This window comes from Urocampus carinirostris, chromosome 16 (genome assembly GCF_059441175.1).
Source record: "Urocampus carinirostris isolate Australia breed hairy pipefish chromosome 16, RoL_Ucar_1.0, whole genome shotgun sequence".
Lineage (NCBI taxonomy): Eukaryota > Metazoa > Chordata > Actinopteri > Syngnathiformes > Syngnathidae > Urocampus > Urocampus carinirostris.
In genome coordinates this window covers 31,206,829-31,220,514 of record NC_142364.1, presented here as the reverse complement: position 1 = coordinate 31,220,514, position 13,686 = coordinate 31,206,829, and the positions used below count along the sequence as shown (strand labels likewise).

The 13,686-nt window shown below is 38.7% G+C and overlaps 1 protein-coding gene across 2 annotated transcripts; it reads right to left on the bottom strand.

Annotated features, from left to right (window-relative positions):
- Window positions 1–1,512: 1,512 nt before the first annotated feature.
- On the bottom strand, window positions 1,513–12,681 carry LOC148351063 (uncharacterized). 2 transcript variants are annotated; one of them, XM_088320092.1, is made up of 7 exons: window positions 12,103–12,681; window positions 8,003–8,108; window positions 5,278–5,615; window positions 3,497–3,652; window positions 3,350–3,409; window positions 3,166–3,262; window positions 1,513–2,570 (listed from the first exon to the last, which is right to left on the bottom strand). In XM_088320092.1, the coding sequence occupies exons 1-7, from the start codon at window positions 12,520–12,522 to the stop codon at window positions 2,341–2,343; spliced, it is 1,407 nt and encodes a 468-aa protein (XP_088176218.1). In that variant the 5' UTR covers window positions 12,523–12,681; the 3' UTR covers window positions 1,513–2,340. The 2 variants fall into 2 exon arrangements, with proteins under 2 accessions (XP_088176218.1, XP_088176217.1); XM_088320091.1 differs by having other exon boundaries at window positions 1,513–2,579; window positions 12,103–12,680.
- Between the last annotated feature and the right edge of the window lie 1,005 nt (window positions 12,682–13,686).

Below are 13,686 nucleotides of genomic sequence, written 5' to 3'. Positions count from 1 at the left end.
TGGACAATGACTAAAAAATGCCAAATCAGTTTTACCATTCATATACTAGTTCTTATTGTTCAAATTTAACAATGAATAAATTAAAAACGTAATTAAAATACAAACTGAAAAATACACATATCCATTTATCAAAATTGTCTAATTTTGTGTGTGATTTTGTTGAATCAAATGGTGTGATGAAAAACTATTCTACATTTATTATTTGACATCACATTGAGTGTTCATTATAATTTCTTTCATTTCAATGATAAAATGTGATTCAGTTTACACATAACACCTTGTTACAATAATGGGTTACAGGATTAGAATAATGTGAAAAAAACTGGCTTGGGGACTAACAGGATACCTGTTACGGTGTTACATAATTAGGATACAAAAAATGTAATAGTATTCAGTTACATTTACAGAAAAATAAGGACGGAATCAAAATAGAAGTCCCCATCCATCCATCATCTGCGCCGCTTATCCTCAGTAGGGTTGCGGGGGTACTGGAGCCCATCCCAGTTATCTTCAGGCGGTAGGCAAGGGACACCCTGAACTGGTTGCCAGCCAATCGCAGGGCACACAGGGACAATTTGGACCAGCCAATTACCCTGACGTGCATGTTTTTGGAATGTGGGAGGAAACCGGAGTGCCCGGAGGAAACCCACACAAGCACGGGGACAACAAGCAAACTCAGCACAGGAAGGCTGGTAGCTGGATTTGATCCCATGACCTCATAACTGTGCCGCGGACACACTAATCACTCACCCACCGTGCCACCCCAAATTACAGGTTTTTCGAATAAAAATAAGAATGGTGGTAGAGAGTAACACATTTTCAAATTAAGGACAGCATATTTAAACAATATTTAGTAATTTCATTTCTATTTAGTATTCATCGGCATATTTGGTATTAAGAGTCATCCAAAAGTAATTGAAAGTAATCAAGTTACATTACTGCAATATCATGGTATTCAGATTATGTTACTGATTATTTTTAAACAGGTGACTAGTAACTGTATCTGATTACACTTTTAAAGTAACCCCCACGTTTTTGGGCAAAACTAAGCCGTGTATGCTTGCAGGTCATCCAATGTGACCACGGGTCTCTTGGTTTCTTCTCTGATTAGTTTTCTTGTTTTGGCCAAATGGTTCAGAGGGACGGACAGGTTTTGGTAGGTTTGCAGCGGTGTTATGCCCTCTCCATCTCGATATCATTGCATGCACAGTGCTCTGTGAGATGTGGAAATGTTGCAAAATCTTCTTGTATCCCATCCCTGCTTAGAACTTTTCCACAACTTTATCCGGGACCTGCTTGGTGTGTTCTTGGGTCATCATAATACTGTCTGATACTTTTGCAAGGTAGTGTATGCTTGTATTTTTCCTGTTAATTGCATTTTTTAAGCTTGTGTTGTCTCTGTGTGAATTAAAATTTGTTTGATTAACTGAAACTGTTTAGAGTGACAAATATGGGAGATATCAGGATTTCATATTTTCCTTTGAATACAGTACACATAAAAAAACATGAGAACATATTTCAAAATGTTATCTTTATTTCCAAATATTTACATTGGAACTCATGACCAAACACAATCAGATAATAAACGCATTTAACAGATGTTTGATTTTGTGGAAGGGAGTAGTAGACACCCCAAACTATTAACTAGTAATTGGCACAGATTTTTTTAAAGGTATCAGTACTCTCAATAGTATCCAAAACGATAATCATCTGACTTCTAGTGGTCATTGAACATTCAGAAACCTGAAATTAAACAGGGTTCATACACCCTTGTTCATGGCCAAATGCAAGCACTTTTTTAAAGGACTTTCAAAGCCAATTTTTTAATTTCTCCACACAATTAAATGAAAAATCAGGTGTGAATCATGTGTTTTGCAGATTCACAAAAATCTCTGCAATTTTTAATCTTGTGTGTGTGTTTATCAAGACATATGATGACTTGCGAAAATCACAAAGATAATTGTGGATCTGAACAATACGTGTGTAAAACCTTATGAGACAAATCTCTCCCCATATAGGTGTTGGGTGAAAATTAGATGTAAATAAAAATAAATAATATGAAGCTTACATTTTCAGTTTCAGAACGTTCTTCCCATTAGTTTATTCCTGGAAAAATGCTACCATCATTTTTTTTGCATGGCCCATATCAAATGTCCATGAATGATGCGTAATCCCTGCACTAATGCAGATTTCATTGTGTCCTGTTTAGGTGTAGCATGCAGCTGTCTTCTTGGGCATAATTCGTAGGGGGCAAAGACGCTTCTTTGGTCAATGCCATACAAACTAATGCCAGCTGCCGTAAATCTCGAGGCAAGAGACATTTCACCACCCGCCGCTCTTTCAGTGATCCTCACATAGAACGAGCAGCCGAACAGAGTTGGAGGGTTGCATCATTACTTGCTCCAAAACAGCACGTGGACAGTGGATCCGATGTCCGTCAGAATTGTCTGTTGTAACCACGCACTTCTTGTCTACCAAGAAAAGAATCTCTCCATTCTTGGGAGTCTTCATGTGGCACCTGCAAACTGGTAGCTCCTCAGATTCCTCTTCCATTTCTGCACTTGACACCTCTGCAAAAACTAAAAGTAATTTTCAATGCAGCACCAAGCAATGCTTTCACAGTTACACAGTCACAATAGAGTTGAATTGTTAGATGAAAAAAGTACATTATTTATTTTCCGCACTGTAATCTGGTCTTGGCACACGATTTTTATATATTTTGGTTCCAACTTTTCTTTTAGTACGTGGCTATTTTAAAGCTTAGGGTCGCTTGAAAGGGATGAAGGGTCTAACTATTTTCGTTTCGCTGGTCATTTTGTTTTTTTGAGAAACATACAGTAATCTATTATGCCTGCTTAAATATCTACAATCCTCTTATTTGATATATTGGAGAAGTGGGATTTGTTTCATTGATTAGGGTCGCAGATTGACCTTGTGGTGGAATAGTGGGTCCTAGAGTCAGACGAGTTGAGAACTACTGCTTTAATGGAAATTATTAGAAACTATTCCAGAAGTTAGAGGGAATAGAAAGTAAATTAAGGATTTGATTTAACATGTACAATATTTTTGCCCTCAACTTTTAATTACAGTATTTGTTGATACATAAGAAAAGTGCTAATTGACAAACAACAAGCTGTGAAACGCAGACAAAGTGGAATTTCTTACCATTGACCTTGTTTGGTTTCCTGCACTTCCCAGATGGCACCGGCCTGGTTTTGTTCCAGTTTGTTCCTTTTTTCTTTGTTCTACATGAACTTGGGCCCTGAAAGAAACACTAGTTTTAGCAATGAAACAATAGGTATTAAATAAGTGACAAAACGCTTAATTTCGGCATACTACTTTGTCTTACCAACTCTGACTCATTGCATTCCTCCTCTCCTGATTCTTCTGGATCCTCATCATTCTTCACCTAACAAATGTTTAGCAACAAAACTATCAATTACTGTTCTTTCATTTAATGTTATTTTTCTTGTAATGGTTCGTCAGGAAGTCAAACCTGAGTAATGCCTTCAAATGTTGGACCGGCTTGCAAAACATTAGTCCTAAATTTCTCATCTTGTAGTTCATTTTCTTCCTCATAATCCATCTCATCCGACTCTTCTACTCTACCAGACACACGATCCATCTTCTCCCGATACATGTTTATATTTTCCTATAATTTAAACATACAACACAACTTATCAATTCTGCAGTTGAAAAACTCAACACGAATCGAACAGCAGATATGATTTCATATATCATTTGTTATATTTGGTATTATAAAGGCTACTGTGTTGCAAACTGTAAACAAATTACTGTATTTTTTGTGTATAACGTGCAGTCGTGTATAAAGCACACGCAACATATTATTATCATTAAAAATCGGTTTATTAAAAATACCCCAAAGAGTTGTTTTCCCTGTCATGATTTTTGGGTTAGATTAATCTTTCTCGATGCCCTTCATCATGGTTTTTTTTGGTTTTATTTGTCTTTCAGGACATCTTGCGTTGTCCTTTTTTTTTTTAGGTTTTATTAATCTTTCAGGACGATGTTTCGTTTTTTCCAATATCTAACATTAAGTAAAAAGAGAAACATTTAACATCACAAATGAGTTTGCACTATGTCCCCTGTGTTGTATATAACATAGTTTGATTCATCAGCTTGTTTAATTCCTTCTGAAGTTTAAATGGACTCTGTGTAATATTTGAAAACTAGATGTTACCTTTATTGTGCAGTGCAACCGAAAACTAGTGCTAAAAAGCACAAGGACGGTTACAAACTACGGAGAGTCAAAACGACGTAACCGTTACGTTTTCCTTCTCATCTTTTTAGCCAGCCTTTCACCAGATTTTTTTGGGGTACTTTTTGCTGGAAGATGGCAGACAATCATTTAAGTTCCCACTCGATAAACCAAGTTTTATGCAAAGTAAATGAAATTTTCTTGACCTATAAGTATTTGAAAGAATGAACATTTATACGATAGTCCGGGTATTTTTGCTTTCTATTCAAATCAATATTGTCTTTTTTAAACGAATAAAGTTTTTTATTACTCATAGGAGGCTTTAAACAACACACAATGTCCCTTTAAGTGGATGTGTTGAACCTAAACCTGGTCCCAAAACAATGCTTGAGTAACTCATGGACCATCGCGGATCCCTTAATTACTAGGGTCAGAGAGCCACTATTTTCTTTGGTGTGTCTTGAACAAGTACAGCCTGGTGGCGCCCACCCGTCACCAGGCCAACAAATGATTTCACCTGGTCTCCAAACCGGGAACCTTTTGCGTGGTACGTGAGTAAAAATAGTGTGATAATGAGATCAGACGTATTGGCTTTTCCTACGTCGACTATGTCATACTGTTGCTATCAGGGTTCGCACATTGTTACATCATTGTCATCCAATTGTGGTCAGTGATAAATATCAACTTATCAATAATTGCACATATATAATAATATACCAGTATGCATTTCCAAATTTTTCCAATACATTAGGTGCACCAGATTAGAAGGCGCGCCTTCAAATTTGCAATTTTTAGTCCGGAAAATTCAGCAGTTCTTGATTAATCAACTGAGTGCCCAATGTGTGCAGGCCAAAATCCAGATTTTATGATGCTCCTTAGTAGCCATTTTTGTACCGTCACCTCTAAATGAAGTCACTGTTGTTTAGGTCTCAGATTAAAAAAATCATTAACCCGTTTCAGAAAAATGGCCAGCCTGTGCTCAAATTTCAGTTGACTGCAAAACATTGAAAAAAAAACAAACATTTATGCACATACAAACATTAAATGTCTCAATTTACCTGTTGTCTGAAAGTGACAGCCAACCTTGACATGCTTTTGCGAGACCAGTGTTTCGTGGTTGGTGTTGAAGCAATCTCGTCCTCAAGGTCTACTTGCTCCAATTTAATGGCATTTCCACGATCCATCTGAATAGTTTCATTGCTTCCAGTGACAAAGCAATGTTGTTTTTCCATGTCCGTCAAGCCATTCTCTTTTACCATTAATAAATCCTTGTTGTAGTCTCTTGTGAAACTGTACGTTGGGCTCTTTGGTTCAGTGTTTTCACATTCGATTCCATCAAGCAATGGTTCTGAAACAGGATAAGAGCCAAGCCAGTCCAGCTCTGTTTTCAGTTCCTCTGTGGGTGACAGCAAAGTTTGCATATTAAATAGGGTGAACAATATATCCAGTACTGTTTAGTAGGTACTCCTTAAAAAGGGACAGAAAATACAGTTTATTCGTGCCACTTTCATGCCAGGGGTGGGCAAACGCTCATATTTAAAGCAAAATAATACAATAGGTCCCAGTTTCAAGCAGTTATATTGATATTCATTTTTAGTATTATTGTAGTACTCTTTAGTCTTGCTGTCGTTGTATTTTGCAGTATTTCCGTAGTATTTTTCTAGTATATCTGTAGGACAATTTCTGCAGTATTTGCTTGTATTTTTGTAGTATTTTGGAATAATTACTGTAGTTGTATTTCTTTAGTATTGCTGTAGTATTTTTGAAATATTTGTGTATTTCTGCAGTAATATTTCTGTAGTTTTATTTTGTGTTACAGTATTACTGTAGACTTTTTTTAATGCATCATATTCATTTTCCAAATAAAAGCATTATAAAAAAATGGGTCCCTGTTTTTTAAACACTAAATTGTATAGTTAGTTTGTAACTGTAAGATGTAAGTGCACTGGTTATTTAACAAGACAGTAAAAATGTTTCAGGTTTTTTCTATTCAATCTTTGCCTGAAACGTTGCAAAAACACAACATTAGCGGGACTAAAAGCTGTGTTGTTAAAAGGGACAGTGTGACGTTGGTTTGTGTAGGTCAGGGGTCAGCAACCTTTTTGGTGTGGCGTGCCACTTTCAATTTTTCTTGTAAATCAGTGTGCCACACCAAGATTAATGACTCACACAACAGTTTTTTTTTATATCCAACAGAGCTGTAATTTTACACCAGTCCAAATATACAACATGGAACAAGTGATAAACACAGCTACCATAATATTCATCAATGAAATCTTATTGCAGAAAATATCAAAACTTGAAAAACATGCGTGCCACTCGTTAACCCCTCGTGTGCCACTGCTGTACTATATATATATATATATATATATATATATATATATATATATATATACCGAAAAACTCCAGACTATAAGCCGCTACTTTTTCCCCAAACTTTCAACCCTGCGGCTTATTCAGGGATGCGGCCAATTTATGTAATTTTTCTAACGGCCGCCAGCGGCGCTCGAGTTAAAAAGGTAAGATTTAGACCGATGGAATATATGCACTGAGGAAGACTGCAACTTCTTAGCTTGACTAGCGGCGAGAAATCTTTCACTAAAACTGGCCGCATGCCAAAGGCAACTTTTTCGCAAGTCTGCCAGTGATCCTGACAGCGTGGAGCAGCATAAAAAAAATCCACCATCACCAACGGATTCCGAAAAGCCGTGACGGAGAGGAGGGCACACCAGCGACAGTGACAGCGCGGGTGAGGCTGCGGGAGCGTGGGACGACGTCTATATGACACTGTTTCTTTCAGACACTGAGGAAGACGACTTTGATGGAGGAAGATGAGGACGGTTTACCGTGATTTTACAAGTACGGTATGTTTTTTTAACAGACCCGTTTACTGTGTTGCGAGCGTGTTGCTACCTGTCACAGGCACCGTTTGGGATGAAAGTTATATTATTATTAAAGCTTTGAAAACTCTCTCGGTGTACCGTCTTTTTTGGTAAATATGTGTAACCATGTATAATATGTATTTGCAACTGTATATTTTTGTGATGTATTTATTTGTATTTATTTTGGCCCCTTATTCTGATATGTTTTGGAGGGCGAATTAAAAAAAAAGGGGCGTAGCAAACGCGGGCTGACGGGAAGTGGGGACCTGTAAAGGTGAGTGTTTGTGGACACGGCGGACAATAGTGGATATATATTTTTCCCACCCTTACCTTTGGAAATATACACTTTTTTCTTTGGATTACTTTCAACGGGACCCGGACTCTGCCGGTCTGCATCAAACCTTAAGTACCGGTATAATTTTATGTTCATTTTGGACTGTGTACTTTAATGAAGGATATGCTTAATTGCTGTTAAGATTGTCGAGAAAAATTGCTCAAACCTCACATTGTTTATTTGCTGTTAATAGTGTCAATAAAATTGTTCAAACCAAAAAATATTCAGTTTCAATCGCGAGACTTAAAGTCGGGTCTGGGTTAATTTTGTGTTACATTTTGTTAATGTGGGCGCATGCGGCTTATATATAGGTGCGGCTTGTGTAAGTACAAAATCGTTTTTTCTCTTGAAATATGGTGGGTGCGGCTTATAATCAGGTGCGCTCTATCGTCCGGAATTTACGTTATATATATTTGAAAACAGTGGAACATGGGCATTGATTGACCTATTGTTTGGTATGGGCAAATGGGCAACTGGTGGCATATAGACCGTTTAGTTGATCTTCTAATTTAAAAAAACAAATACACATGGCTCTATTGATTGACAGGTTCAGTTTTTCCTATTTACCTTTGTACATGGTTCTGTTGGAAAAACTAGTTGACCCTCCATTGTTTGCCAGGTCTAGTTCTTCTGCTTCAACTTTGCAAAAAGTTCCTTCGGCAACACCAGTGGGCTGTCGGAGACACAAAATAAAACAACACTCAACATTTCTCTTAAAGTAGGAGATTTACATTCACAAATTTCAAAGAGTTCATGTGAACTATGTTTTTTTTCTTTACAATACTAAGAGTAAGAATGTCCACACTACATGTTTACACTGAAAATTAAGCTTCGGCGCAGATTTTTATGTCTGTGACAGAGAATGAAGAATTGGCGGGTTTTGTGTAAAAATGTGTACCCTCTCGCACGTGCTAGCTACGCTGAAGGGAAATACATCCTAAACCTTTTGTCTACAGTATTTTGTGACAGTTTTACAAAAAACTCTGCTCGCACCTTGTTTTGAAACCATTATTTATTTAAAATAAAACAAAAACAGGTCGAAATGAGCTTTAACTATTTTTAAGTGGTATATTTATTAATATGTGACACAAGCGATGGCATTATTATTATTATTATTTCATAAATTGGGTCAAATCATCAAATGTCACACAGTGAAATTAAATGTCCAGAAGAATTTGTTTTTGTCTGGCGGTTTTGTTGAAATATATGGTGTTGCTTTAATGATGTTGATGACGCGCATGGACATAGCGGCTCACGGCTCTTCAGCTAATTTTCTATTTATTACCGTTCTCGTGTCTATTTTGCTTTCTTTTCTGGACACATGCGTGGCCAATAATACCTATAGACGGGAGGAACTTATAAATTTGGGTCTGCGTCTAAATTTCGACTTTTTGGGAACTTTTCATACCACCATTTGATATGCCGCAAAAAATAAAAAAGAATGAGGGATCTCCTTGGGTGGCCAACCCACTTACAAAGCAGCGGGGACGGCGTAAAGATCGCAAACAAAAGTGGGGCTGTCGCTCATGCCATGGTGCTAAGCTTAGGGAGCTACATTGGCGAAACGGCAGAGAAGGACATGATGATGATGGAAATGTGCCCAATTCCACCAATATTTCTTCATCGATTCTTGCCTAACCGACGCCTGAGACTCAACACTCCCGAACGGCGACATCTTGTGGCGATTTCTACAAGGGCTTTCAGCTAAGTTAAAAGATTCAGCAAAGCTAAAATTTGGTCTTTTAAATATTAGATTGCTTGCTCCTTAAGCGCTACTTGTGGATGATCTTATTTGTGTTTTTTCTTGTTAAATAAGGCTTCTCCTCAATAGTTCGTGAGCTGTCATGTAGCACACTCCTTGAAGAAGGGTGTCAGTGTGGTGCTTATTTCTGAAAAAAATACTCAAATTTACTCCCCGTACCTCTAGTAATTATAGGGCGTTTGAGGTACTTGTCATGTGGTTCTCTTTAGTTGTAACTATCGCGCACCAGGACCATACTCAGTTTTTTTAGATGAATTCTCTGAACTGTTGTCTGACCTAGTAACCTATGCAAACAAAATGATAATTATGGGGGACTTGAACATTCATATGAACTCCCCACTGCCACAAAAAAATGTGGAAATTTGGAGGCCTGAAGGAATGGATGTCACTCAACTTCTTGCACCTTAACTCTGAAAAGACCAAAATGTTAGTTATTGGTCCATCTAAATGCTGTGACTTGTTCTCAAAAACTGCTATGAACATTGACAAATGTAATATCACCCAGAGTGACTCAGTCAAAAATGTAGGTGTCATATTTGACCCAAATCTGTCCTTTCAAACACACGTTAAGAATATTACAAAAACAGCGGCAGGGGTCACTCCCGGGCCGCGCGACGGAGCGAGTTCGGCGGACGCGGCGTCACACGGCACGACGCAAGAAAAGGCGGTGGGCGTGATCGGGCTACCCCCGTAACTGGGGGAAGCCCGCTCGTCCGACGACAGGCGGTCGTCCGGCTTAAGGCGGCGGGCGAAAGGCGGCGGGCGAAAGGCGGCGGACGTGCGCAGGACCCCCGTAATGTGTCGTGCGTATCGCGCCCGAAAGTACCCGCGCCGCGGGTTAGGGGCTCGCTCCCGGGAATGACCGAACGGCACCCGCGGTGCGGCGCAAGTAAAAACCCTGTCGTGAATTTGTCTCCGATAGTCCCGGGCGGACGTAAAATCGCCCAGCTGTACGACTCTTAGCGGTGGATCACTCGGATCGTGCGTCGAAGAACGCAGCTAGCTGCGAGAACTAATGTGATTTGCAGCTTGTTGGCTGGCAACCAGTTCAGGGTGTCCCCTGCCCACTGCCCGGAGATGGCTGGGATGGGCTCCAGCCCCCCCGCGACCCTAATAAGGATAAGCGTGGCAGATAATGAGATGAGATAAGATTTTTTTTTTTTTGAAGGGGCGTCGCTACTTCGCAGATGTTCACTTTTAGCGGGTGGTTTGGGTCCCCATCAACCGGGTCTAAAAAATAATAATTAAAAAAAATATATATATATATATATTTTTTTTTTTGAAGGTGCGCCGCTACTTCGCGGATTTTCCCTTATCCCGGGTGGTTTTGTTCCCCATTAACCGCGATAACAGAGGTCCCACTGTACCCCGATTTTAGCTAACCTGCATTGGCTCCCTGTTAGCTTAAGATGTGATTTTAAGGTTCTGTTGGTAGTATACAAAATCATGCATGGACTTGCTCCCTCATATCTTTCAGATTTCATTTTCAGATTTCATTTCCCCCTATGTTCCGGTCCGGAGCCTTCGCTCTGAAAATGCTTGTCTACTAGTGATCCCAAGAGCCAAGCAGAGATCCGCAAGTTCAAAAGCGTTCTCCATCCGGGTCCCGGTGCTGTGGAAGGCTTTTCCCTCCTGTGATCCGATCTGCAACCTCAGTGGAAATGTTTGAATCTAAGCTGAAAACACACTTCTATTCTATAGCATATGAATAACCTATATTTTATCTTGACAATATCAGTGTATTATTTTCCCTCATGTAGGTTTTATATCAAGGGAGTGTGTAATAATAGTCTGTGGTCTGCAATAATCTGTGGTCTGTGCAGCCCTTTGAGACTCTTTGTGATTAAGGGCTGTAACAAATAAACATGGCGACTTGTTGCTCTCTCTCAAAGAAAAAAAAAATCGAAATAGTTTGCTTTTAAGGCTCTTTGGGTTAAAAAAGTCATAGACCCCTGTAATAGTGCAATTCATTATATAAGGAAAATTATATTGAAAATTATTATTTGACATAACAGAAGTTACTTGCAAAAAACGTATTTAGAGAACAGTACTTTTATGTTTTATTTGCAGGCTGTGAGTCGTTTATTACCGGGCCACACACAAAGAAAAAAATAGTTTCCTTATGTTTTACTTATAGGCTACCATATCTATTTATGTATACATGCATTCCACCTCCCCAAAAAATTGGGTGCAAATTATACACAAGAGTATTTTAGCGTATTCAAGCACCCGTCAGTCAACAAATACCGTTGTCAAAATTTGCTCAGCCTTAGATGCAACAGGGTCGATTCATGATAACGCCGGTGAGGGCGCTGAATCTGAATCACTGGAATTATAGTTGACAGAGGAAACACTTTGGATTTTAACTCATCATCACACCATTTTACTCTTGGTGCCATGTTGTACAAAGTTGAAATGGGAAAGAGTTTAGCCAAAACAACATTGTACAACGTGTTATCGTGAACATAACCTGTGTGCAAAACTATAAATAAATATCTATCTTGGGTCTCATTCGGAAATGTTGGTTCCTGAAAAATGTTATTGCACTTATTTGCATTGCACTATTGTGACAAGTCACTACCTTAGAAATATTTTGCCTATGTATCCTGCCAGTCTTTTATCTTATTTTCTCTTGGAGGTCTTTATCACAATTTTGCCCTATATGTGACATGTCTAATCTCGTTGCATGCGATGTTTCACCGCGGTGATATCAATGGCAATAAATACTATTCTTTTCTACCACCCAGTGTGTCTTTTCACACATTTTCTCTAGTGTGTATTACGGTAAAATTGGCTTTTAGAGCAACCTCTTCCATTTTGGATACAAGATTAGCTTGGATTATTTCTCATGGCGATGTTTATTGCAGAGTGTAGGGGGAAAGGGTCATTTTTTATTTTCACCCACCGGAAATTGCTGCTCCTCAGCTGAGATGTGAGATCCTTCAGGGACTTTTAAATTGCGTCTCATAAAACGAACACACCAAGACGGGCATCCTTTAAAATGTTCGATCTCCATGTCTTGTGCTATCGTTATTGCTCTCTGTAGAATCGCGAATGTTTTGACTCTCCTTCCTTCATCTTTTTGCTCGATAATCCATTGTCGAAGTCGGTCTTCCAACTCTGGCCACTTCGCCCTCCTTCCTCGGAAACTCTTTGACGTTTGCTTAGCTTTGCGAAGTTCGTTTTCTTGACTCCTCCATCGCCGAACCATTGATTCGTTGATTTGGAATTTTCTCGAGGCTGCTCTGTTCCCGTGTTCAAACGCATAACCGATAGCTTCTAGTTTAAATTGGGCCTGGTAGGCATTTCTCTTCACTGTTGCCATTTTCAAGAAGGTTCAGCCTAACCCAAGTTGTGTACGGACGTAATTTAGCTCCGGAATGCAGCATTTGTTTGCGCATGCGCGACACGGGAGCAGGCTTCTTCTTCGAATTTAACGTCGGTTAACATCCATCACATGACTGCATTACCGCCTCTCATCATTACAGATTCTCGTCACTGTTCCACTTCTCAGACTTACGCACATCATACCTGTCAACCTTTACGTTTTTACCGTACAAGGTACGTTTATTATGCATTTTAAGACGTGTACGACGTACAAGAAAATCTGTACGGTAAAACGCAAATTTGTCAATTATGGGTACCATCCTGTAAAAACCGACTATCACGAAACGGCAAGTCAATCAAGTCTAACGAGTTCGCCGTGGTAGCCTCTATCTCGGTATTCTTTTTTTTCGTTGCAAACGAAGCGAACGGTTTGATGCTACTGTGCACATGCGTCTGCCGCATGCACATTTCCCATCATGCATCATTCAGAGCTTCGCAGTCTGTAATGGTTAAAAAAAAACTTTTTGCGGGTTTTTTCGGCTCCATGCCCTAACAAACTGTCGTATTTTCCCTTACAAAATACAAAAAAATCTTACACCATATTTTTTTTTCAAACGTGTTTATTTATGTTGTTTAACATGTTATATTGTACATGTGTTTCCTTATATCATATATATTGTTAATGAACATTTTGTTGTGAGACACTGAGTTGCTCGACATGAATGAGGTTTATTATAAAAAAAGTTCCAAAATTAAGTAGCTTGGACGTTCACTGTAGAAGGAAAAAAATAAATGCAAATATAATTAATTTATTTTATTATTCGAATTATTAATTCATTTTTTGCATTAAATTACTGTTGGTAATATACTGATTAAAGGGATAACCACAAACCTGTCTTTTTTCATTTTCTCCCTTTATACTTCCTTTTTTTCTTAACTTCTTTATACAACATAATAATTCGTAATATAATGCATCAAAGCAAGTGAGCCGTTTGAGAGCCGGCTCTCTTTAATGAGTTGAGCTAAAAAAGCCGGTTCTCTAAAAAGAGACGGACTTCCTTTCACTACACAACTCGAACTCGTTTGACTTGATTGATTTGCCGTTTCGTGATAGTCGGTGTAAACCGAATGGTACCCATAATTGACAAATTTGCGTTTTTCC